The 25700-nt window shown below is 43.3% G+C and overlaps 1 protein-coding gene across 7 annotated transcripts in view; it reads right to left on the reverse strand.

Moving 5' to 3' along the window:
* The window catches only part of IRF2 (interferon regulatory factor 2), a 66415-nt gene extending 51751 nt beyond the window's left edge, over positions 1-14664 (reverse strand). For 2 of the 7 annotated variants that reach the window (XM_032769327.2, XM_032769326.2), the window contains exon 1: positions 14414-14664. Coding sequence is in view for 1 of the 7 variants with exons in the window: in XM_075066398.1 (XP_074922499.1) it covers positions 13936-14049 (114 nt within the window). In the remaining 6 variants the exon portion in view is untranslated. Of the gene's footprint in view, positions 1-8339; positions 8363-13770; positions 14378-14413 lie in introns of those variants that run through there. The other 5 variants (XM_075066398.1, XM_075066399.1, XM_032769331.2 and 2 more) reach the window with 5 other exon arrangements.
* Positions 14665-25700: the final 11036 nt, after the last annotated feature.

The following is a 25700-nucleotide window of genomic DNA, read 5'->3' on the forward strand; positions in this document are numbered from 1 at the left end:
CACATAAACCTAAGTCACCATGGGCTGAAAGAAAAGAAAAAAGAAGAAAAAAAAGTCTTTCAAAAACAGGTTCGGGGCTGAGGCTTGGTCTACACTAGAGTTAGGTCCAGAGGCATAAGCACTTAGGTCAATGTAGTTAGGTCAACGCAGTGTCAGTGGAGCCCGATCACCAGGGGCTTTGGCTGTCAGTCTCCCACAATACCCCATGCTGACAGCCAGTGCAAGTGCTCCTGTTGAAGATATGCACTGCCAACAGAAGGAGCTAGTGTGAATGTACAAAAAAGATTTAATTACTGCGGTGGCCATATGTCCATATAACTTAAGTTGCCTTAATTCTGTAGTCTAGACTTGCCCTGAAGTTTTTCTATCTAGACCCTGAGGGACAGTCTTATGGCAACTGACTGTTCGTGAATGCTGGATCCTTCCTGTAGCCAGAGGGTATGCTGAGAAACTACCTCAAGGCAATAGGTAGCTTACATTAGAAAAAGGATATTATTAAAGTGTAAAAGTTAAGATTGCACGTTTATATTTTTCTATGTAACCTCTGTGCTTTCCCTCACTATTTTATTTTTAAATCTGTGGTTTTTCTATTAAATAAACATTTTCATTTTTTTTTTTTTTTTTACCCCAAGCAAGTGTCAGATGTGCAAACTGTGTGGAATGTCCCAAAGTACGCTGGTATCTGGAAGGTGGTTTTACACCCTGGGGACTGTGACCAACCAGAGGGGGAACATTCTGGGTATCTGGTAATTAAGAACTTGGGGAGGATGTATTTGGGGGGACCTGGGCCTGGAAGGCTGTTGGCATCACCTTGCAAGGAGTAATTAGGCTAATGAGAGACATCTTGTGGTCTGGCTACTGATGTCAGGGAATTGAACCACAGCCCCACAGCACAAAAGCCCCCAAGCTTACAGGGCAGGCAGTGATAGGACCCCTTACCAGTCTGGGGCGGTCCCTAAAACATCACATCATAGATATGATCCTGCTTAGAGAGGGAAACATGTATCACCAGGCATGTATCCTGCAAAGATTGAGACACATGCTTAATTTTATATACAGCACATAGTCCCACTGAAATCAATGGGACACTTACAGTGCATAACATTAAGTACAAGTGCAAGTCCTCTAAGGATCAGGACCTAAGATCATGGCACCATCAACATACTTTCTACCTTCTCAAATGCATATATTTGTATATTGTATTTGTAAATACTTTCAAAACAAGCTCTAGCCCATGAAATTTTGATTTTTCACAGGTAATATGACCCACTATAATAACCTGGATTAGAGGTATTTTAAAGATATAAATCAGTATTTTAATTGTTACATACATTGTCATTTAACTTCACTTTTCAAGTACACTGAATTAAGACATCTGAATCTTCCTGACCCTAAAACCCTCTAAAATAGGGAGCCCCCCACCTCCCCTGTATAACTAGTGCTCCAGCGAAGAAGAGAGAAGTTGCATCTTGTGCAAAAGTCAAGTTACATACTTTTTCTTGAATAAACAAAAGAGATGAAAATATACATAGATCAACTTTAGGTATAAGCCTGTGCTCTCATTCTGACCTGCCGGCCCTCTACTACCAATTCTTGACCTGTTCTTCAATGGTAAAGAAAACCATCCTAGAAGGTCAAACTGACAACACTCCGTTTCCTTCCCCAGATCTGAAGAAAAGCTCTGTGTAGCTTGAAAGGTTGTACATTCCACTAAAAGAAGTTGGTCTAATAAAAGATATTACCTCACCCACCTTGTCTTGCTTATATCCTGGGACCAACACAGCTACAACACTGCAAACAGACTGAAAGATCTATCATGGAACCAGCAGCATGGGACAAATAAGTGGCAGCAAAATCTGACATGCACGTGGGTGTACTCATTCTCAGTGTTGCAGGGTTAAGATTTCTAATGAAGTTGTCTGAAGTTCCTGAGACTGTCAAACTGGAGATAAGATTAAGGAGAGTAAACAATCTACTGCAAAAGACCTTGGATTGTTGGACAGAGGTCAAGACTGAGGCAGGAGCTCCATTATCTGGCCTGTTAATCTCAACCATTGCTGGTGTCTCTCTTGTCTTATTAAGGAATACTGTTGGTATGTTCTCAAAAACAACTGAGGAAACTTCATTAATCCCTTGGTGATTTCCTTATAACTCCTGGTGGAAGGAACCCTCACTTTGGGTTCTTTTTAGTTTGAAGTGCAATTCTACCCTGACAAGTGGTATCTTCTCATTCTACAGAGCCACTCCCCAAGTGTAGTCAGTGTTCTAGCTCCTCAACGCAGTGATGCAAATATATTTTTCCTGCTTCTCACCCTTGTTAGTACTGTAGAAGCAGCAAAATGAAGCTGGATTATATTTCCTTGTGTGCATCACCAACAAAAATCATTCATTGCAGCCCAGAAAACAGCGCTCTTACGTCCTCCATTTATCTGCCACTCCACTTGCTTGCAGGGAGGAGCAGCCCAAAGGACCCTATAGCATCTCTGCTCCACCTAAATGATGTTAACACTCCCTAGCTGGGATACAGACATTAAACATCAAAACAAACTATCATTTGGTTTCCATGCAAAGCTTCATTTTCTCTCAGCAGCAAAGACAGAGCTGTTATTTTACAGTGATCTCGGGCATTATTAGAGAGCACTCTTGGATTAACAGAGAGTTTAGAATTGTCTTGAAGAAAACCCACACTATGTGAATACAGCACAGCTACACCTCATTCACATAATTAAATTTATCAGTTTTAAAATACACAGCTTACCTCATCTGCTCCCAATTATCTAAACAAATACTCTCACTTGCATTAAATCTCATGTAATACAGAAACAACAACTCAAATGACTTCAACAGAGCTACACCAATTTACATCTGCTGAAGACCTGGCTCAATACACATTTAAATGAACTGTTAAAATGTTAAACTATTTAAGGTGAAATCCTGGCCCCATGCAAGTCAATGGCAAAACCGCCACTGACTTCAACGGAATCAGGATTTCACCCTTAATATTTACACTATATTTATAGATCATATCAGTCTCAACTTGGTTTGTGATATAAGGTGTAATGAAAAATGAAGGGATTAACTTGTAGAAATGTAGTTTATTAACCTTTTGAGGGAATCAAATCAATACCATGGAGCAATATAGGTTTTAAAGATATACTAACAAACCAACAAAAAAACCCAGTAACCTGGAACAACATCACTCCACTTGCATAAAGTCCAAGTAAGATGCAGAGGATTTGGTGAACTCCATTTCCCCGAATTGGGATAGCATCCACAGCCCCTGCACAGCAGTTGCAGATCTCCAAGCCCATCCCCATTTCAGCCTTCTGTGCCAGCCTATACATGGCTGACAAGAATATCCTTCTTGTGGTGCATTCCAGTGCAGCATCATTCCCAACCCCTCTCTGGTCATAATCCTGCAAAGCACTTAAGCACACCCTTGAAGTTAAGGACATGCCTAAATACTTTGCTAGACTGGGCCCTCTTTGTGCAGCCTGTACACACCGTTTCTTGCACTGATCCTCAGCACCACAGGTAAATTTCACCACTATTGCCCAAAGGATCATAAGTTTTGGGAAAATAGATTCATAGCATAAACAAGACCTCCATCCTCTCCTTTTGACTGGAACCCAAAGATCGCCCTTGGGAATTCATATCCATGCAAGGCACAAAGAAGAGAGTTCTTAAGGTCCTTGATCCCCCGTTTTGCCTGGGTTAAGAGGATATGGATTATTTTCCACTGATAAGTATATGCAAAAGCAATTCCTTTCATCCCTGACATGGAGAAGCCAAGGGGAAAAAATTGTTCAACCAAGAGGAAAATCTCAAGCTTTTCAATTTCCCAAAAGAGGAGTTTAATGACTGACGTTACTGGGAGCAGAAGCAGGTCCCAAAAACAAAGAACCATGTTACTAAAATTATGTGCCTTAATATTTTTACCTTTCTTTCCTACATTATGTTACATCCCTCACTCTGTGTAAGCTCAAAACTTGTCTCTCTGACCAATGGAAGTGGTTCAATAAAAGATATCACCTCACCCACCTTATCTCTCAATCTCTAGGCATTTTAGAAAAGGGTATTTCAAAGTCATTGTCTGATCCTTCCAGTTAAATGCAATTTGAGTTGCAGGTGCTCAGCCCCTCTCAAGATGCTAAAGCTATGGCAGTCCATTTCAAGGTGTAGGACACCCCAAGGAAAAATATTCTTAGAGTGGCAACACATTCGGAGAACACAGTATTTTATGGCTGTTGTGCAAGGATTTTCCCAGACTGATGAAAATGAGGAATTATTTTGTTATGACTCAAATCCCTTTGAAGAATCACTTCTTTTGTGCTGCCCACAAGAACTGAATTAATAACTTTTTTTAATTACTCCTTTGTCCTGGTATCCCAGTACATCCTGTCTTCTCTGTAACTGGCTTTTCAGGCCCTTTTCCAGAAACAATGCATCTGCTTAACTTTATACACATGAATAGGCTCCCTGAAGTCATTGGGACTAATCACGTGCATAAGCACCTGCAGGATCCAGCTTAGACTGAAACTCTTCACAGTAGGGACTGTTTCTGTCTTGGTCTCCTGTCCAGCACCAACCACACTGTCAATGTTTAACACACTGTCAAGGATAAAAATAGGGTTTAAACAAACAAACAAACAAACATGATCTCAGTCTCCCCTTAGTGGTGTTGTAGCAGCTCAGAGGGAATGAGGAAGGCTATATTTACATTTCTGAAGATACCGGAAAAGAGAAAAGGCCAGTTTCAGTGGAAGCAATCTATGGAGTGTGTTGAAGGAGGAGGAGGAGTTTTAAAGTAATTTAGCCATGGACTGAACCTGATGTAAGAATATAACTCATTCAAACAGTACTTGCATCTCATGATTTGCTTTGTTTTCATAACATACCTTTCCCTGCAATACACAGCAAGGACTGCTTGCACCCTATACTAAAGTACAATCTAATGTTTGCTTAAAGGTTTCCTTTTATTGTCTGGGTATGGGCTGTGTCTACCATTCTAGTTAATAAATAACCTGTACCTATACTACTGTCAAAGGTAGGCATTCCTATCTTTAGGCCACCAATGCCTAGCCGCATGAGTGGGCATCAAACCAATCTGCTCATGAGATTGGGGTTCACTTCACTTAACTGAAAAGCACTAATTTTCCTGACACCTGTCTGGAAGTTTCATTATTAAAGATAAGAACATGTTTATTCTTGCTCATTGAGTTCCACTTCTAAGCTTAGCATTCTAACCAAGCAGTAAAGATGAACACAGAACCATACCATAATTGGGGCCTGAAATGTTTTGAATCACCCAAACTGTATACTGAAAATATTTCTGACGCATGGACTTATTTCTGATTGCAAAAACAGCACATGAAAGAAGCAGATGTGTACACAAAAGACTGATTTAACCAGTGCAGTTATTACAAAGCTACTGGTTAACTCAAATTACTGAGAAATTTATAGGAAAACTGCTTCTTTTCATGAATATAGTTAAAGATTTGCATTAAAGGAAGCACCAAATATGAAATACTCAATATTGTCTCTTATTCAGCCCACATAATGTAATCCTCCTTGTTGTAACAACAATGGCTCTTTCCTCGGATAGAGAACATCCTCCTACAGTTTGTATTTTTTAAGTTATGTTTTTTTAGCAAATTTGGTGTTCTTCAGAGGCTAACAGTAATAGACAGAGCCTAACTTGTAACATGACAGTTATTTCTATCCTGAGACTTCCCTAAGTAGAGATTGTCTGTAAGTGGCAAATATTCACTTAATTAGATAGAGACTACCAAACTTATTTCACTTATGATCTAATAAGGAAAAAAAAATCTGACTAAATAGTTTTTCATCCACCTTTCTTCCAACTCTCAGCTCTCCAGAACATTCTTTGCATGCCAAGAATTTAATTTTGGGGTGTTTGAATTTAGTGCATCTCAAAGACGTCAGTCTGAAATCCATGGAAACAGAAGTCTTCTGATTATCCATAGAACAGCTCCAACATAGACTGTGTGAGCTTCCCTGCACTGTCCTTCAACATAGACTTGGAAGGTCCATCTGTAGAGAGGAGACTAAGTCAGGCTTCTTGTCCATTCAGCACTTTGCCCCTTTGTTGAGACCCCAGCTAGCATGCTAATTAGTTCCAGCTGTGGTGATGGAGTTTTCTATTGTGAACACCTGTCCACAGGGAACTGAACGAAATTATTTTCACATTATCAACCAAGCAGTCATCATCAGATGTAAAAATGTCACGTTACTACTGACCTGGCCTGGATCAGAATTGGTGACCACAGGTGAAAAATTCTATATCCTGTTCCCAGTCCTATTAACTATTCCATTCTCAACATACCAATAATTTTGAATCAAGTTTAGTTACATAAAACAGTTGAATGGCCCCCTGTCATCAGACTGACATGACTATCATTCTACTCAGTAAACATTTGTCATAGCATTGTAAAAAATTATCTCCACAAGTGAATAATACATACTATATTGGTACATACACCTCAACAACTTCTCTTTTAGTACTGTAGAGTCACTGCATATACCTTCAGGTGAGAGAGAACGTGTCCTGGCCAAACTATTCAGATGACAACTTCTTTAATTCTTTTACCACGTATTTGGGTAAAGGGACATTGTCACGTAAAAATCATATGCAAACACTCACAGTTATTCACCTAATATGACCTTAAATTATTTAAAATGACAATTTTTAAACCTAATTTTCTTTGTGCTACTTATACTCTGTGTTCTTTTTTTTCACTTCTGTCAGCTGGAAAATAAAAGCCAATGGAGTTGGTTTCAGTTTTATTTATAGTTAGTGTCAATTTTGTTTATAGTCAGTTTTATTTTCAGGTTTTTAATGTTGCAATGTCTGGATTTCTGACGCTGCAGGGAAAGTTTATTTTAAAAATCTGTTTTTGTTTTCTTTTCTCTCTTGCATGGGCTCTTTTTTTAAAAAAAAAAAAGAGTGGAAAACATTTTAAAAAAACTTGTTTTTACAAAATTTAATGTTCAAGTCAAATTTATGTCAACAATGTCCCTTTAAGGGAGACTTGAATTCACATCTGCTCAAACAACATTAATTCTCACCATTTAACAAGTGATCTTGAAACTAAGACCTGCCACCCTACACAATGCAGAAAAAGTTTGCTGCAGGAAGGGAAAATTTTAAAGGCCATGTCTACATGTACAGCACTGTAGCTTCACCGATGGAGCATGTCTGGTGAAGACACTCTAGGCTGACGAGAGAGCTTTCCAGTCGGCATAATAAAACCACCTCTGCAAATGGCAGAAGCTATGTCAATGGGAAAATTTCTCCCACCAACATAGTGCTGTGCACATAAGCACTTATGTCGGTGTAACTTACGTCGCTCAGGGGAATGATTTATTCACACCCCTGAGTGACATAAAGTATGCTGGCATAAGCTGTAGTGTAGCCATAGCCAAACTCTATAAACTAGCTGGACACCTAATTTCTCCCCTGCCACATGGTACTCCATGTGAAGTAAAGTGTTACACAGCATGAATATAGGTATCAGAACTGGGCCTACAATGTCTGCAATTAATGTACAATATCAATATGAATATAATGGGGCAAATCCTGCCCTTGCATGCACACACAAACTCCCTTCAATGTCATGGAAAGCCAGTGTATAGATCCACAGAACAAAATTTGGCCATTATCTTTGAACTGCAACTTTCTTTGGACATCCCCTAAGAAATTATTTATCCTTTTGTTTTACATGAACTTTAATACCTCTGAAAATGTAAAGACTCCTGCAAATCTAATTTACTAGCAAAAGGAAGGTAGGTGGTTGTTTACAGTAGTCTACTGTCTAACTACAGTTAACGGTAACTTTTAAAACTTCAAAAAGAACAGGAGTACTTGTGGCACCTTAGAGACGAACAAATTTATTTGAGCATAAGCTTTCGCGGGCTATGTACCCACTTCATCGGATTCATGTAGTGGAAAATACAGTAGGAAGATATATATATATACACTAGAGAACATGAAACAATGGGTGTTACCATACACACTATAAGGAGAGTGATCAATTAAGGTGAGCTATTATCAGCAGGAGAGAAAAAGAACTGTTTGTAGTGGTAATGAAAATGGCCCATTTCCAGCAATTGACAAGGGGATGTAAGGAACTGGAGGGGGGGAGGGATGGAGAAGATAAGCATGGGGAACTCTAAGGTGCCACAAGTACTTCTGTTCTTTTTTGTGGATACAGACTAACACGGCTGCTACTCTGAAACCTGTCATTTAAAACTTCATGTCTCTTTTATAATTTAACTCCATCCCTGACATCAGGATTCACTGATATCAGCAAACTAACCTTTGAAGGTTACTTAAAAACAGATGTGCTAGTTGTAACTCTACAATCTGCCCTGCTCCTGTGGCAAGAAATAATCTATGTTTATAGTGAATTAGCTCTTTTAATTGCACCACAAAATCTGGTGAAGTATGCTGCAACAACTGAATTTAAACATTATGTACAATTAGAGTTTAGTTTTGTATAATGTTACATTGAGTGAAACAATATCACATGCAAGAGATTTTTTTTTAATACATGAATTCAAATTACTCCAAGTTAAAATGTCTAACTAATGAGCACTGTGTTTGCTGCAAGCCACCCCCAAAACAAACAAAAATGTCAGTAGATCACTAATTTAAACAAAATTTACTCTCATTATGTTTTTAAAAAAACAAATATTTCTTTAAAGTTCAAAATTTCTGTAATACTTTCTCTTTAGATCATTAAGAGAACTAGAATACTTCAATCATTTACAAGAGGCTACATCTGAAAAGTCCCATCCTGTTTTTAAAGGTTACAGGAATCAAAAGCGTTTTGAGCTCTAAGAAGGAAAAGCGCTATGTAAGCGCTAAATGTATAATTATTATGTGTAAATCATTAATATATTATACAGGTGCACAAATGCACGCACAACTCTGCTCCAAAAGTTTGCTTAGCTTTTTTTTTTTTTAAGTCAATTCCTGTTTTTCTAATATTGTTTTGTAGTGTTGTTGTAGCTGTCTTGATCCCAGGATATGAAAGAGACAAGGTGGGTGAGATAAAATCTGTTATTGCTCCAACTTCCATGGTGAAAGAGACAAGCTTTCAGGCACTAGAGAGCTCTTTTTGGGTGACCTCACCCACTTTGTTCTCCTAATAGATATTTTTACCCTAAACAATGATTCATAGCAACTTAGTAGGGATCCTAATTAATAATTCAATAAAACTTTTGAAACAGTGGGGTAAATTCTTTGATTATTCATTTGGCCTATGATTTTATCCATGCATAATTAACACACAATTTAATAAAGACAAATTCTGGTTTATTACTCCCAATTTATTTATTTTCACTTGTAAATTTCCCAAAACATACTAGAAGGGGTTTTAACCTAATCAAAAGTTTTTCCATTACTGCTTCTTCCAAAATAAACTTCTAATGCACTGAACATCTGGCAAGTTTGGGGGTTTTTTAAATGAAAATTCTATATAATGTATCACTCGTTACCTGCTGGTCTTGTCAGCATGATTCAGACCCAGATTCTGCAAGCATTTACACACGTTCTTAACATTAGTTATGTGTATATAGTCCCACTGAAGTCAAGTTCACCAGTGGTTACAGGACTGGGGCCTCAGTATGTATACCTTCCACATTGCATGGTCAGGTTACCTTAAATAACTCTTATGTCCTGAAATCTACAGTCATCACAGGATTTTGAAGAACTGGGTTATTATTATGTTAATCTGTACTTAAATCCCTAACTTCAACTTTACAGTTACAGTCAGAGGAACCAAATAAGAGCCATATGCCTGTTCATTTACAATACTAATGTTGGACAAGAAACTGGTAATGAATAATTATTTTTTGCATCGTTTTCAGCACAGGAACTGTCTACAAATAGACCATGATTTTTTTTTACAATTATTTGTTATCAGAAATTCTTGGTCAGTGGCTTGTTCACTGTCAGTTCACTGTGAATATTCAGTTTTCAAAATTTGAAATTGAACTGTTCTGAATGGACACATAAGTCATATAGTAAGTTTCACCTCTGACTAGATAAGCATAACTCAGAATTAGGTCACCACTGTGGACACATACTACTGCAAATTCAAAATGTGCTTTCATCAAATATTCTGCAATATTTGATAAAAAGAATACAGTATGGGTCAGATTCATCAATATGGCCTGACTGCTTATGCCAGTGGTCCCCAACCTTTTCGTCTGACACCCGCCAAATGGAGGACCGTGGCGGCAGGCAAGCATCCACCGAAATGCCGCCAAAATTTGGCAGCATTTCGGCGGCGACACTCTCGATGATGTCACTTGTCGGTGGCAAGCGGCATCATCAAGAGGCATCACCGCCAAAATGCCGCCGAATTTCGGCAGTATTTTGGCAGATGCTCGACCACTGGCCAGGATGCGGGCGCATTTAGATGCCCCCACGGGCACCGCGTTGGGGACCCCTGGCTTATGCCATTCAAGCAAAACAAAGCAATCATAAACCCAATTTAACTTATCAATGATCAGTTAATCTGGGCTAATAGCAGCTTGACATAACTGAAGTGCTGCAAGGCAGCTAGAACGTACCAGTGAATCTGGTCCCTTGTGCCTATCACCAGCAATTTGTAATATTTATATCAAAGCAGACACCACCATGCTTTTATAGCTCTAATTTAAAACTTTGTGTTAAAGGTCTAAACAGCTCAAGAGCAGGGAAACACTTGGAAACACTTAACACACATGCTTACTTTTATACATGAGTAGTTCCATTGCCATTGATAGGACTACTGGTTTGCTTAAAGCTATGTACATGCATGTTTAAAGGATACGGATATTGCTTAGCAGAGAAGGAAAAAGGTAATATTACACTGTTTATTTTCCATATTGTGAGTTTGTTTCCTGGTTACAAAATTGCAGTGTGAAGTACAACATATTCATTGCTAATGCAAGTGAATACTGTAGCAAGAAAACCATTGCTCTCAGAATGAACACTCAGGTCTTCTGCTGTTTTATGCCAGTATAAATTAATGATAATGTAGACGGGGCCAATCAAAAGAATACTTTCACCAGATTACTCAGAAGGCAAACTTATGGTACTTAGTACATAGAGGACATGCAAAGAGCAGCCCAGGATAGATAGGCCTTGTTCATGGCCTAAGCAACATCTGAGGGCAGAGGAAAGATTCAGACTCATTCAGAATGTTGATCTATCTCACAGAGACTCTGAATCTTAACTGTGCTGCTTTCATAATTGTGTCACCATTTTTCCTGTTACAGCGAATTTAAATGTTGGTGCAGTAGTGAATTCTCTTCTCATAGTACTAAGTTAAGCATTTACTGCGAGAGAGAAACTATGCAAAACTAATAAAAAAGATTTATTTTAAATTTAGAAGTTGGTATTTCATCTCAACAAATTGGAGTGCTCGTTTACAATTCCTACTATATCTAAGTGACTGCAATCTAAAAATCTCTGCACAACAAATTGTGTTATAAATTATAATAATATACTAACTAAGCACAAAGTTCTAAACTTTGACACTGAAAACAGTCAGACTCCTCTATCTGAGTGAGAATTTGATCCTGCATGCTGTACATAAACAAAACTCCTATTGTTTTCACAGGGAATTTTGTTTGGGAAAAAAGTGTCCAGGACATGGCCCTTAGCCTGATGGTGTTCACTTTGAGTAATAATCAGATCCTAAGCACATCACCCAGAATGTGCTTAGTGACAACCAATATACACATTTTAAACATCAATACCAGCTGAAAGATGAAACTTCAAGTAGTGCAAGTGTGAAATATATTTTTTTAAAAATACAAGACTCCAATCCTGCAAGCTGATCATGTGGCTGGTACTCTGTGACTATGCAGAGCCCCCCTAACTTCAGTAAGGCTCCCTGCATTTATTAGGAATCTGCCTGGGTTGATCAACTTGGTACCTTAGTGCATAAAGGGCACACGACAGAAATACTTTTTCAGTCATGTTTTACAGGACATTGCTGTCCCATTTAGACCACAATTCCAACACACACAACAGAAACACAAACAAACCCAGTGTTATTATCTAGAGCTGCTTTTACAAGCATTTAATACTTCAGTAATAGCTGCTATAGAAAAATCTTAGATTCAAAGTGTGTATTACTTTCATATAAAAATCTTATAAGGCAATTGGCCAAATCTACGGACCCATGTCTCAAAGATATTTTGCTTTTGTTATACTGGGAAAATTACTCATACTTGTCAATGAGCATCTTAGATGGTAAACTTGCTGGGGAATGAACTAGGAATTTCTCTGCATTCTGCATACTACCAAGCACCATTTCTGTACTCAATGCATAATGCAGGTTCCCCAAGGTCCTCCTTGATGGGACTTCCTACAACTATAGCTATTAGCAGTAATGCCTTGAAGGGCATTTTTCACAGCTTTCCCACTAGACATACCACTGTCGGGAGCCCTAGAATAGGCACCCACCGTCTGCCACGGTTGTTTTAAGCACCACATCACCTAACTGGCTTAAGACAGGGCTACTGCCAGTCACGCTTAGAACAGTGGTAGGAAATGACAGTTTACATGCACCAGGCAGGGCTCTTATAGGCCCAAGTTGTAGACCAACAGTCACAAGAGGACGCCCAACACTGCTAACACCAGGGGAACTGAGCCAGCAAATATCTGGATCATTTCCCCTCGCACAGCCCAGGCTATCCGAGGGTAAAGGCTGGTAGCACAGCCAGGGCCAAACTGTGCTCTAGGCCCAGTGCACGCAGGTGCGTTTCTAACAGGGAGGAGAGGGGAGAGGACTATCCCCCTGTGTTTCTGGGCAGTGCCCGGAAGACGAGGGAAGCCCGATCCTGCTCAGGTGCCGCTGGAATACAAGCAGCAGCCCCCAGGCCAAGGCTACAGTAGGCGGCCCGCAGCGAGTCAGGACGGGGGCTGGGCCCGGCCTAACTACGCGGCTAGCGGTGCCCAAGCTCGCTGTCCCCGCGGCCGGCGGGAAGGGGACACCCGGGGCAGCATCTCCGCAGCAGAGGCACCACCAGGGAGGCCAGGCCTGGCCTCGCGGTGCTGACGGGGGAAAGACCCAGCAGCAGCTGGGCGGCGGTGTTGGAGGAGGGGCGCGCTGCGAACCCTGCCCAGGGAACTGCGCCCGCCCGCGCGCCAGAGTCCGAGCGCCGGCAGAGCCAGGGGCGCGCGGGAGGCCCCCGGGCTCGGCCCCGCCATTGGGCACGAGAGGCGGCTTCGTCACCGCCTGCCGGGGGGCGGGGGGGAGAGGCCGGAGGGAGGCAGTGATGGGGCTTGTATAACAACACGGGGGGGGGGGTGAGCGACACCCTCCCCCCACGCGCACCCCCCCGACCCGAGCACCGGCCTCAGCGGGAAGCGCGGCTCCCGCCAGGCACCTCCCGCCTGCAGGCCCGGCCGGGGGCGCTGCCCATATGCCCCCAGCCCGGGCCTGCAGCAGCCGCCGCCAGAACCTCCGCAGGGAGTAGCGGCCCCCACCCCCCTCGAAGGCCTCCGGGCTGCAACAAGTGCCGTGGCCGAGCCCCGCACATCCGGGGATCAGCTCCCAACCCAGGCCCGGCCTGGGCCGGCCCGGTCTCCCGCTTGCTCCCTGCGCCGAGCGGGGAAGGGGTTACTCGGCCCCTCCCAACGTGCACAGCCCGGAGGGGCCGCTGCCCTGCGCCCTTGCTGTGACTCCGGCTCCCTCCCCCGCGGGCTGCTGAGCAGCAATTGCTCCTGCTCTGTACATGTCTCACCGCGGCTTCCCTGCCACCAGCATCGGGCCCCGAACCGAGCTGGATCCCCGCGGCCGGGGGGGCGCTGATCACCTGCAGGAAATGTCCGCAGCCCTCCCACCCCCCTTCAGCTCCGCCACTCCATTAACTTTCCGTGTGCCGCAGTTACGGGGGGGTCAGACTCACGGCGCGGGGGGTGGAAGTTGCTGCTTTTATGTCCCTCTGTGTTGTTTGGCGTCTTTTTCTCTTCTTGCCTGTTTCTTTTCCCAGTCCAACTCTCTCTCTCTCTCGCTTTCCCATCCGTCACAGCGGGAGAATTAAATGCTTCCCTCCTTTGTTTCCGTTGTTGATCGTCTCCCCCCATTAGACTCAAAATAAATTCAAAGCCAAAACCCTGCGGATCTGAACACAGTCGGTCTAGACGCGGTCCGAGACAAACACATGTCCTCCCTTCCAGTCGATCACCTTCTCTGCCTTTTCAAATGCAAAAGTGAAATTAACCTTCCTTTCCCTAGCAGCAGCTTCACCTAAAATCATATGATCCATAACACCGCTGACCTTTTATTTTTAAATCAATATTAATTATTTGAGAGCAGGCACTTCCTGTTTGCCAAACATTTGTGTAAATCCACATACAGAGACAGTAGTAGTTTAAAAAAATTACCTTGTTTAATGTGTTATTCGCGGTATTTATATAATTCCTCAAGGTTAGCGCTGTTGCCAGGGGAGGCAAAATGGAAATGAAAACACTCAGCTGAATAATCGCAGGAGCAAAACTAAAAGTTACTCCCTCAGCTTTGGCTGAGAAGAGTCCAGATCGAAAGCAAAACAAGGCGAGGAAACTGCGAGGAGCTGAGGCTTGGAAATTCCCCCCACCTCTCCCCGGCCTGTTTGTGCAAAGAGCGGGGGGGCTGAGATGGGAGAGGTGCGGAAGTTTACCGCAGCCTTTCATTGGCAGACACAGCCGCTTTCATCATTTCTCGGAAAAGTCGATTTCATTTTCACTTCCCTCCAGCAGCGGCAGCGAGCAGCAGTGTTGTTGAAGGCAGAGAGAGACAGAAAGAGCTTTCAGTTCCAGGGCATAGAAAACTAAAGACACAAGACAGCAGCCTCATGTTTTTCCCCTCCTCCAAACAATCCACAAATAAGTGACTGGGAGATTGTTCTCTTCTAGGGTGGAGTGGGATTTGAGGGGGATGTCCCAATCTCCAGATCTCTATGGAAATACAGGTTTAAAGGGAAATAAATGTATGTACTGAAACTGGGCATGCACAGACTGAAAATAAAATGGTATGGAAAACAAACCTAGTGTCTAAAGTACATAAGAAATGGACCAAAATTAAAAGCCAAGTCAATATGGTTGGTTGAAGCTAAAATAGGTCCACAAATTCTGTATGCTTGACAAGCACAACTCAAGTCTGTGCTACCACTACACTGAGTATGTGCAAAAACAACAAGGAGTCCTTGTGGCACCTTAGAGACCTAACAAATTTATTTGGGCATAAGCTTTCGTGGGTGCATTCTAGCGCACGAAAGCTTATGCTCAAATGCATTTGTTAGTCTCTAAGGTGCCACAAGGACTCCTCGCTGTTTTTGCTGATACAGAGTAACACGGCTACCACTCTGAAACCTGAGTATGTACAAATTCAGCAGTTTGCCAGTGTATTCATGGCCAGCACATACTCAATTTCTTCACAGAAAGATCTATCTTATGTGCAGTTTGACCATTGCATCTGAAAATCTTAAGTTTAATTTTCAAGCCTTCCTTTAGTCTTTATTCAAAGCTTCAGCTGTCACTGAAATAATATATATTTCCCATCTTGGGCCCCAATTCCACATGTCTTTGCTCAAATGGAGTATGAGTAAAGGTTTGCAGGAATAGGCCTTAGGATTATTCAGATCTTTTCAGTATATTGTGCCGGAAAAGACATGGTCTAGTGGTTAGAGCACTATCCTGAGACTCAGGACCATTTCCCAGCTTCACCACAGACTTCCTATGTGATCTTGGGCAAGTCACAGAGACCTGGTCTATTAAAATTTATACTGGCCCATAGCTACATTGATCAGGGATGCAAAAAAAAACCCCACACACTCTAGTGACACAGCAATGCAGACTAAACCACCAGGATAGACGCAGTCATGCTGACAGAAGCCCTCTTCTAATGGCTAATGGCATTTGCGGAGGTGGTGTTCCCATACCAGGAAAAAGTCTCCTTCTGTCAACGTACGCTGCATCTACACCAGGAGGCTATGCAAGCATAGGCTCTGTAGTGTAGCCATAACCTTAAGGTATGTCTACACTGGCAGAGTTACAGCACCAGCAGTTACAGCGCCATTCAGAGAGCGCTGAAAGAAAACCGCTGTTGTGTGTTCACAATTGTGTCAGCTGCCTGTGCAATAGCATGTTCACACTTGTTGCACTTGCAGCAGTATTTGGAGCGGTGCACTCTTAGCAGCTATCCCGCAGAGCATCTTTTCCTCTTCTGCCGGTAAGAGTTGTGGGAAGGCAGAGCAGGTTGCAGGGCATTCTGGGTCCTGTCCCAATGCCCCGTGATGAATTGCTTCGCATCCCAACAATTCCTGTGCTTCCGTCTGTATTTGGTGCCATCTTTCAATGATTTGTGAACTGTGTGCTCCACCTCTTCAGTCTGCAGGAATGGATCCCGCATTGTTGACCAGTATGCTGCTCGCTCTGACTAAGGCCTTGTCTACACTGCCACTTTACAGTGCTGCAAGTTTCAGCTCTGTAAAGTTGCAGTGTAGACAGGGCAACAGCCACTCGTGGCAGCAGCAGTGCCTTAATGTTGCTAGAGAAGACATACCCTATCACGTCACAAGTGGCAGTGGAGTTATTCCTTAAACTACAAAGGCAAGAGGAGTGCAACATTGATCTCGCCACTTGTAGTAGCTACGACTTGAGATTGCTTGCGGCATTCACGGAGGTGCTGACCACAGTGGAATGTCGCTTTTGGGCTCATGAAACAAGCACTGAGTGGTGGCATCACATCGTCACGCACATCTGGGATGATGAGCAGTGGCTGCAGAACTTTCATATGAGGAAAGTCTAATTCATGGGACTGTGTGATGAGCTCACCCAGCCCTGCGGCGCAAGGACACGAGAATGAGAGCTGCCCTGCGTGGGGATTGCATTGTGGAAGCTGGCTACTCCAGACTGCTACCAATCGGTCGCTAACCAGTTCAGAGTGGGAAAATTGACCATTGGTCTAGTGTTGACAGAAGTATGCAGGACCATTAATCACATCCTGCTCCGAAAGTCGGTGATTTTGGGCAACGTGCATGACATTGTGAATAGCTTTGCACAAATGGGGTTCCCTAACTTCAGAGGGGTGCTAGATGGCACAAATATTCAAATTCTGGCACCAGACCACCTACCCACCAAGTACATTAATCGCAAGGGGTATTTCTCAATGGTTCTCCAGGTGCTTATGGATCACCATAGGCATTTTACAGACATTAATGCAGGCTGGTCTGGTTCACCTTCCGGAACACTGGCCTGTTCAGGAAGCTGCAAGCAGGGACTTTCTTCCTGGACCAGAAGATCACCATAGGGGAAGTCGAAATGCCCATTGTGATCCTGGGAGACCTTGCGTAACCCTTAATGCCGTGGCTTATGAAGCCATACACAGGGCACCTTGACAGCAGCAAGGAGCAGTTCAACAACAGGCTGAGGAAGTGCAGAATGGCTGTTGAGTGTGCTTTTGGCCATTTAAAGGCCCGCTGGCACTGCCTATATGAGAGGCTGGACCTGGCTGATGACAATATTCCTATGCTTATAGCCGCATGCTGTATGCTCCATAATATTTGTAAAGGGAAGGGTGAAAGTTTCATTCAGGGCTGGACTGCAGAGGCTTAGTGCCTGGAGGGTAAATTTGAACAGCCAAAGACCAGGGCTATTAGAAGGGTGCAGCGTAGGGTCATAAGGATCAGGGATGCCTTGAGGCAACAATTTGAAGCTGAAAGCCATTAATACTTATTCCACCCTCAGGAATCACTTCACGACTTTCAGACCCTCGGGAATGCAGTGCTTGTAATCCTAGGAGGTGATTGTGATTGGTGCTGACGATGCACTATGAAGGTATAAGAAAATTTTGCCTGTTGCTTTGCAGGGGTCTGTTTACTTTCAGTTAATGGGATAAAGATTGTTTTGGTTTGAAAGCAATTCTTTTATTAAAAAACAACAACCGGCAGAGAGACAAACAAAAAAGAACACATCCACGCTGAAGGGGATGGGGGAAGGGAGGGTCCCAGGAGGAGGTGGGGTCCCGGGATGGTTAAAGATTTATATATGTCCAGGTATCATATCCAACCTTCTCCTTTGGAGTACAGCGCAGCGGGTACTGTACCTCACCATAGCTAAACTGCAGAGAGATGGGTGTTGAGCGCAGTGGGTACTGGGAGTCCACAGGGCTGGACTGTGATGGGGCAGGAGTGGAATGCAGCGGGTACAGACTGGAGCCAAGAGGTTGATAAGAATGTGTTGGCAGTGTCAGGGGGCACATGGGAAAGAGTTCTGTGATAGTGGCTGCACGAGAGGACGGGCGTGGAGCTGCTCGGTTTGCAGTGTTAGTATTGCCTGGAGCATGTCCGCTTGGGGCTTCATAAAGTTTAAGAGCTGCTCCGTGGCTTCTTTTTGGTGCGCCACACTCTCCTTTCAGTCCCTCTTCTCACTGTCCCGCCACTCCTTCAATTCTTGCTTTTCGGCCACAGAGTACATCGTAACATCACGCAGAAAGTCCTTTTTAGTTCTTCATGGCCACTTTCTAATTCTGCGCAGCCATTCAGCCAGCCATAACAAAGAGGGAGGCTGGACTCCCAAGGTCACATCTGTGAAGCCAAAATGCAACATTTTACAGAAGCAGCATTGTTTGCAACACAGAGACCACTGATTTAAAACACAGTCACTATTCACATACCTATCACTAACTGGCTGACCCCAAGCAAGCACACATGAGCCATAAGACCCCCAAAATAGTGAGTAACCACAGGGGCAGGATCAATCAATGTTCCAGGATCGTACTGTGCACTGGATACCTGGTTCCTGGGGAGAGCCAGCACTGCCCCACATTTTCGACAGGCTGTGTGCATTCTGGAAGATATCTCACTGCTGAGGGTGAGCAGGGAATCAAGGAAAGGTTTTCTCCAAGACTGCAGCTTTCGCCCTGGCCGTTATGCGACTCACCTGTGTGCAGTAATGGTCTCTCCCCAGTGACACCAGAGTGGCACAGGAAAGTTACCCTTAATGGGGTAAGAAACAAAGCAGCTCTGCCAAAGAACCTGCAGCAGCGGATTGTCCAGTATCTCCATGAGAGTTTCCTGGACATCTCTGAGGCAGATTCCCATGAGATGAGGGAGTCAATCAACACCCTGTTCCACCACTCAGCCTAGACATGTGGTGGTGCGTGCATCATACAGACACAAGCCTGCTTTCTGCAACCCTCCTGCCCCCAACAACTCGCTTCCACAATTCTCAAAAAACAAGCCACTTACCAGAGCCACTCCTCTCCTGTTTCTGCTTCGCCAAGATCCGACAGCTGTGACTGGCTAGCCTTCTCCAAGGTAGAGAAAAGCTCCAGGCTGCATGCATCTCTGACCTCCGAGTTGTGCTCTGCCTCTGGGCCCCCCTCCCCCTCCATATCCTCGTCCAAGATTTCCTCCTCCTGGCTTGGTCCACTCTCGACTGGCACACGAGCCATCAAAGTATCCACAGTGGTCTTCACAGTGGAGGTAGGGTCGCCACTGAGTATTGTGTCCAGCTCTTTGTAGAACTGGCTGCTCGTGGGCGCAGCACCGGAGTGTCAGTTTGCATCCTGTGCCTTGTGGTAGGCGTTCCGCAGCTCCTTCACTTTAACTCTGCACTGCAGTGTGTCCTGGTCATGGTCCCTTTCTGTCATGCATCATGAAATCTGTCCATAGGTATCATAATTCCTATGACTGGAGCACAGTTGAGAATGAACAGCCTCCTCTCCCCAAATGCTGATGAGGTCTAGCAGCTCAGCATTGCTCCAAGCAGGGGATCACCTGGTCTGTGGAGCTGGCGTGATCACCTGGGAAGATGCGCTGAGACCACTGCATGCGTCACCAAGCAAACAGGATGAGGACTTTCAAAATATCAAAATAATTTAAGGGGATGACAGTTGGTCACCCGAAGGCAGGGCAGTAGAGTTCAAACCAGGTACAGAACAGTCCACCACAACCCATTACTGTGGCTCACTATTAAAGTGCTCTTTCAAGGCCTCCCTCTGCCATATAGTTCCACCTTGAGCTCTAATAGCTCTTGTACCTGACTGTTCAAACTCCACAGAGTGCCCTTTCATCCCAATGGCAACTTTTGCCTCACAGGTATTATCCAGGACCCAGCAGGAAGCTATAACCATTGGAATATTTTTCTCACAGAGATCCAGTCTTGTGAGGAAACAACAACATGCTCCCTTCAATCTACCAAAAGCACATTCAACATCATTTTGCACCTGCTGAGCTCATAATTGATTCTTTCCTTGGTGCTGTCAAAGTGACTGTTGAACAGCTCCAAAAGCCAGTGAAGCAAGGGGTAGGCTGAGTCCCCCAGGATCAATATTGGCATTTTAACATCATCAGTGGTAATCTGCCAGTCGGGGAAAAAAAGTCCCAACTTTCTGTGGGATTTAAAGTCCTGTGTTCTTAAAGATGCAAGTGTCATGCACCTTCCCAGACCAGCCAACACTGATGGTGAAGCATTCCTGGTGTTCCACCAGCACTTGTACAGCCATGGAAAATTAGCCCTTTCTGTTGATATTCTCTGGGACAAAGTGGTCTGGTGCCAAAATAGGGATATGTGTGCTGTCTCTTGTTCCACCATGGGACAGGAACCCCGTAGCTACAAATCCATCCACTGTGTCCTGCACATTCCCAAGAGTCACAGTCTTGCATAGTAAGCCATGATTAATGTCCCTACACATTTCAGTGACAATAACCCCTCACAACGGATTTTTCCAATTCCAAAATGATTTCCCTCTGATCAATAGCAGTCCAACATTGCAAGTTGCCACAGTACAATTAATTGGCACTTGCTTCTCCACTGTCAGAGCAGATCTTATTGTGGTGTCCCTTTGCTGGAAAGCTGGGACAAACTCAGTGCACAGATCCGGGAACATGGTTTTGCAGATCCAAATGTTCTGCAGACACTGCTCATTGTCTCAAACCTCCATTATGATGCAATCCCACTAGTCAGTGTTCATTTCTCAGGCCTGGAAGCAGCATTTGCAGCTGCTCCATGAATGCCACCAACAGCTTTGAACTGGCTTTGACTATGTCCCACAGCACTCTGTCCTCCAAGAAATTGTCTTGTTCCCTGCTGATTCAGTTCTTGAAGCTCTGCAAATACTGGAAGATAATGCATCCTGTGTTGGCAATGCTTATGACAATAGTGCAGAACTGTGCAGGTTACATATATTGGTCAGAGATGGCGAACAGTGAGAAGGACCACATGCATTCCTGGGATTTTTAAAAAAAGGCAGTAAAATTATGGACTATGGATGAAATTATAGGATGGAGAAAGTTGCATGCTGGGAAGTTGACCCCTTGCCCCCAGTCACATCTGTGCAACTTGTTTCTGCCCCACTATGCATTGCCAAAACATCCCAAATGACAGGGTGCTGGACAGTGGTCTATTCCATACCGTGATGCCTACTGATGATGCACCACACTCTGCATTAACACAAGCACAGCGCAGACTCAAGGACCCAAGTGGATATGTGCCAGTGTAACGTGCGTTGGCCAAAGTACGTAGTGTAGACATGGCCTAAGGTCTCTGAATATAATCAATTTTGGATGCAGACTTGCTTCCTGGGTTGGGTTGAGATTCCTGAAAAAAAAGGATTGCCCTGCATGGTGTTTGACTACCTTTGTTTCAGGGTTGGTGTATATGTGTAACTAAAACAAGTTATGTTTACAATATAGAATTTGTGTTATTGATTTCTCCTCTTCTGGGAGGCACTTGCAAGGCCCTGGACTTTGGCCACTTCTTGACAAAGGGGTGTCAGAACAGGACACTGGGGTTGGACGATGGGGCAACAGTATTTATAGAAGGAACCTGAAATGCTTCTGACAGTTTTAGATGTTAAGCATTTTTTGAATGGTTTTAGCCTTTCTGATGCAAGAGCCTGATCCTGCAACCCTTATTTACGCATGTAATCCCACGGAAGACAACTAGATTACACACATAAGTAAGGGTTTACACTAGGCTTACGTCATTAAGATTCAGGCCTGCACTCTTGATGAGAGGAGCTATTGAATTCAATGGGAGTAGGATCAAATTTTTAATGAGTGTCTGTATTAATGTCAGGTGTTGTACAGGGGTTAATCCTGTTCACGCAAGTCAGCCGCTGAGCTCAGCAGGACTAATCCTGTGCACAGAATTAAGCTTTTGCATATGTGATTGCACAACTGAGGTGTTAAATGGAAGCAGGAACAAGGCTAGCATTGCCAGTTTTGGTTGGACATATTCCTGGAGGTTTCATCACATAACATACTCTTTAATTAAAGAGTAACCTAATGTCTGGAGACTCCAGGACAATCCTGGAGGGTTGGCAACCCTGAACAGGGCTCATTGATTGCTATGGGACTACTCACATAAGGCAGTAGGATTTTTGCCCCATAAAACTTAACTCCTTTCAAATGCCAGAGTGGCTGAGACGCAAATAAAGCCTTGCGCTTTTTTTGAGAGGGACACATTGACACCCATATGTAAAATAAATTAACTAGTGATAACAAAGGAAATTGTCATAGAAGCACACATTTAGAATGAGGTTATAGAAAATAAATATTATTCGAACAATCCTACAGCAGATGTGGTTTGTACTGATTTCAGCATTTCTAAGGTCATTCACAGTAGGAGCCATTTCTTTTAAACAGTATACGTCAAATTCAGCCTGGCATAACTCCTTTGTTTTCAGTGCAGTTATACAGAGGAGGAAAGTTTTCCCTAAAAGTTTTATGAGTGCTCCAAAGTGTGGGGATTTTGGTCATGGTACCTAATGTTTCTCAGCTCATACTAACATTCGGCTACTTTGCCTCCTAATTGATAGGAGTTTGCTTTTTAATAAAATTATTACCGAAGATAAGGTAAAAAGGTTGCTATTTTAACATTAGGGGAGGCTTAATTCGTATCTGAATTAACACTGAAATGTTCAGCATTTCAGAAAAATGTTCTGGATGGGAATTTTTTTAATTGCCAGTTTTTACGCCCATATAAAAATATTTCTCTGAACAGTATCTCTCCTTGCCAACATCTGGATTATTATTTATATCATCATAGCACCTAAGAGCCCTAATCCTGGCCAAAACCCCATTCTGCCAAGTGCTGTACAAACACAGGACAACAAGATGGTCCCTGCCCCCAAAGAGTTGCAGTTCTTTACAGTTCTCCAGCAACTAATGGTGTTCAGGGAAACACCTGTGGAAGGTAGTTGATGAGCTATCAAATGCAAGGGTTGGTCTGTTCACTTAAAACCTAAGACACGCCCCCTACCCCCACTCCCACCTTCACCCCTCATAACAAAAATAAGATGCATCATTAGTGGCACTTCATCAAGCTGCTAAAGAAATGTAGGCCAGGAAGACACAAATAATAGCTAATGTCACACACAATTGGTATTAAGCAAGCTATATTGCAGTGATGCCATTTTTTATTTAACATGTACATTATCAGCCTGAATGGACCTTGCCATGTTGACTGAACAGTAGGGTAGAGGAGTGGGAAGAGATCAGCATGCACTTGAGCCAACAACATAGCAATGAAACAGAAAAGTATAACTGAAGTCTAGCCTCTCTTTTCTCTTCATTTTATTGGTCATGTTCTTGGCTTTGCAGCAGTACATGAGCTCCATCTTTCTATCAAACAAACTCTCCTTATATATTTTGACAAAGAAGAGGAGTAGCTCAGTGGTTTGAGCATTGGCCTGCTAAACCCAAGGCTGTGAGTTCAATCACTGAGGGGACCATTTAGGGATCTGGGGCAAAAATCTCTCTTGGGGAATCAGTCTCCCTTTGAGTAAGAGGGTAGACTAGGTGACCATCTCAGGTCCCTTCCAATCCTGATATTCTATGATTGATGAGGGGAGCAGAAATACCACTAAGAATGTGATTTTGCTTGTTATTTGTGTCTCTTGGCACTTGGACACTCATATTTTGAACAGTTTAATAGAGGATAAATCAATCCCTTTTAAAACCTTTACGTTACCTTGAAATTTCACGGCTGAAGTAGTTCTTGGTGTAAAGAACAGGGAATAGAGCCAAACAGCTTCAATACACTTTAGCTGAAATTAATCTCAAAAGCTTTTGCATTTTACTACACAATTTCACTCTAAATGGACGCATCTAGGGCAATTTTTTTCCCAACTAAATTGAGTGATGTATAAAAGGGATAAGTGACACATCTTCACTCACTCTGCTGAAGCAAAGTAAATTTTATCTTCCAGAAACAATGAATTATTAAGATCTTTACCTCTAATTTTAGATTTAAATGAAGATTTTGATTTAACCAGTTCAGAAGTGCTGTCTGTGCATAAATCAGGCACTCTCTCTTCTTTTCAACATTTTTCTAACACCAATAGGCTTTTGGGGGTCTTTTTACAGTTAAATTCTGTGACAGGGCATCATCATTGTCCTATCTCTTTTCTAGCCACAACCCACTAGAACACCTTCTTCTGGTCAAGCACCTTGTGCAATTTAATCACAGTGTTCTTTCCCAGCACCTTAACAAATTTGTGCAGCACTGTGTTTCCAATTGCATACAATCCTTAGCTCACTGATCCAAGGAGGGGAAAGACTGGTGGTATCTTCTCCTGAGAGATGCAATGGCAACACCAAGGCCCTGCTAAGCCTGCCACTTTCTCCCCCACCCCCTCCACAGCACTTCATTCCTGTGCCTCTTCTACCTTGTGGGTAAAGGGTTAGTTAACCTTTGGGGCTCCTTTCAGCCCACTACAATGCACCAAGTAGGCACAGCTCCTGCTAATCAGGACTCTTCTTGAGCAACTATTTGTAGTTGCAGTGACTAGAGTACTGCATCAGTTGCTGTTCCCCAGAACTCCGTCACAGATTTCCTGGTGTGAAAAAAATCTTTTCAATGACACAGATCAGTGGTACCACTAACTGAGTGAGTTTCTGTCCCTGAATGGGCATACTTCATGTGGAATCCCATTGAAATTAATGGGACTATCTGTGAAGTAAAGTAGACCTCAGTTTGTTCCTCCTTTCCTGGCTTGTATGGTGAAAAGGACGTGGGGGCAAAGGTGACTTTAAGCTACCTTTGTGCCTCCTTAATTCTGGTTGTGTCTGTATCACTAGGTATGTCTACACTGCAGTTAGAGAGACAAGGTGAATGAGGTAATATCAATCACTACACTCTGGAATGAACTCAGACAGGAAAGTGATGAAAGACAGGAACACCACATCACCTGCTGTGGGTGAACACTTGTCACAAAGCGATCACTTTCTATCATTCTGACCTCTCAGTCCTCATCCTCAAAGGAAACCTGCACAATCCTTTCAAAAGATGAGCCTGGGAGCTCAAATTCATAATTCTGCTAGACACTAAATCTCATGGACTGAACAGAAACACTGAATTTATGGCTTATTACAACAATCTGTTACCCACTAACTCCCCCCCGCAACATACACATTTTGTCCTATGACTCCAGAAGTGTTAATGAGCCTGAATGTCCCTTACAATATGTGCTAGCTGCTTAGGCTAAACAGTCTGTTCCAGCTTGTGTTTTGCTGCAATCCTGGGAGTTCCTCTCCAAGACCTGAAGAGGAGCTCTACCAAAGCTCCATAGCTTGTCTCTCTCACCAACAGAAGTTGATCCAGTCAGGGGTGTGTGCAGGAATTTAAATTTGACTCCGTTTTGGAGGAGCTCAATCTTCCCTCCCTCCACTCTGCCCTGGCCCCA

The sequence above is a fragment of the Chelonoidis abingdonii genome, chromosome 5 (genome assembly GCF_003597395.2).
Source record: "Chelonoidis abingdonii isolate Lonesome George chromosome 5, CheloAbing_2.0, whole genome shotgun sequence".
In the NCBI taxonomy this organism is placed as follows: Eukaryota; Metazoa; Chordata; order Testudines; family Testudinidae; genus Chelonoidis; species Chelonoidis abingdonii.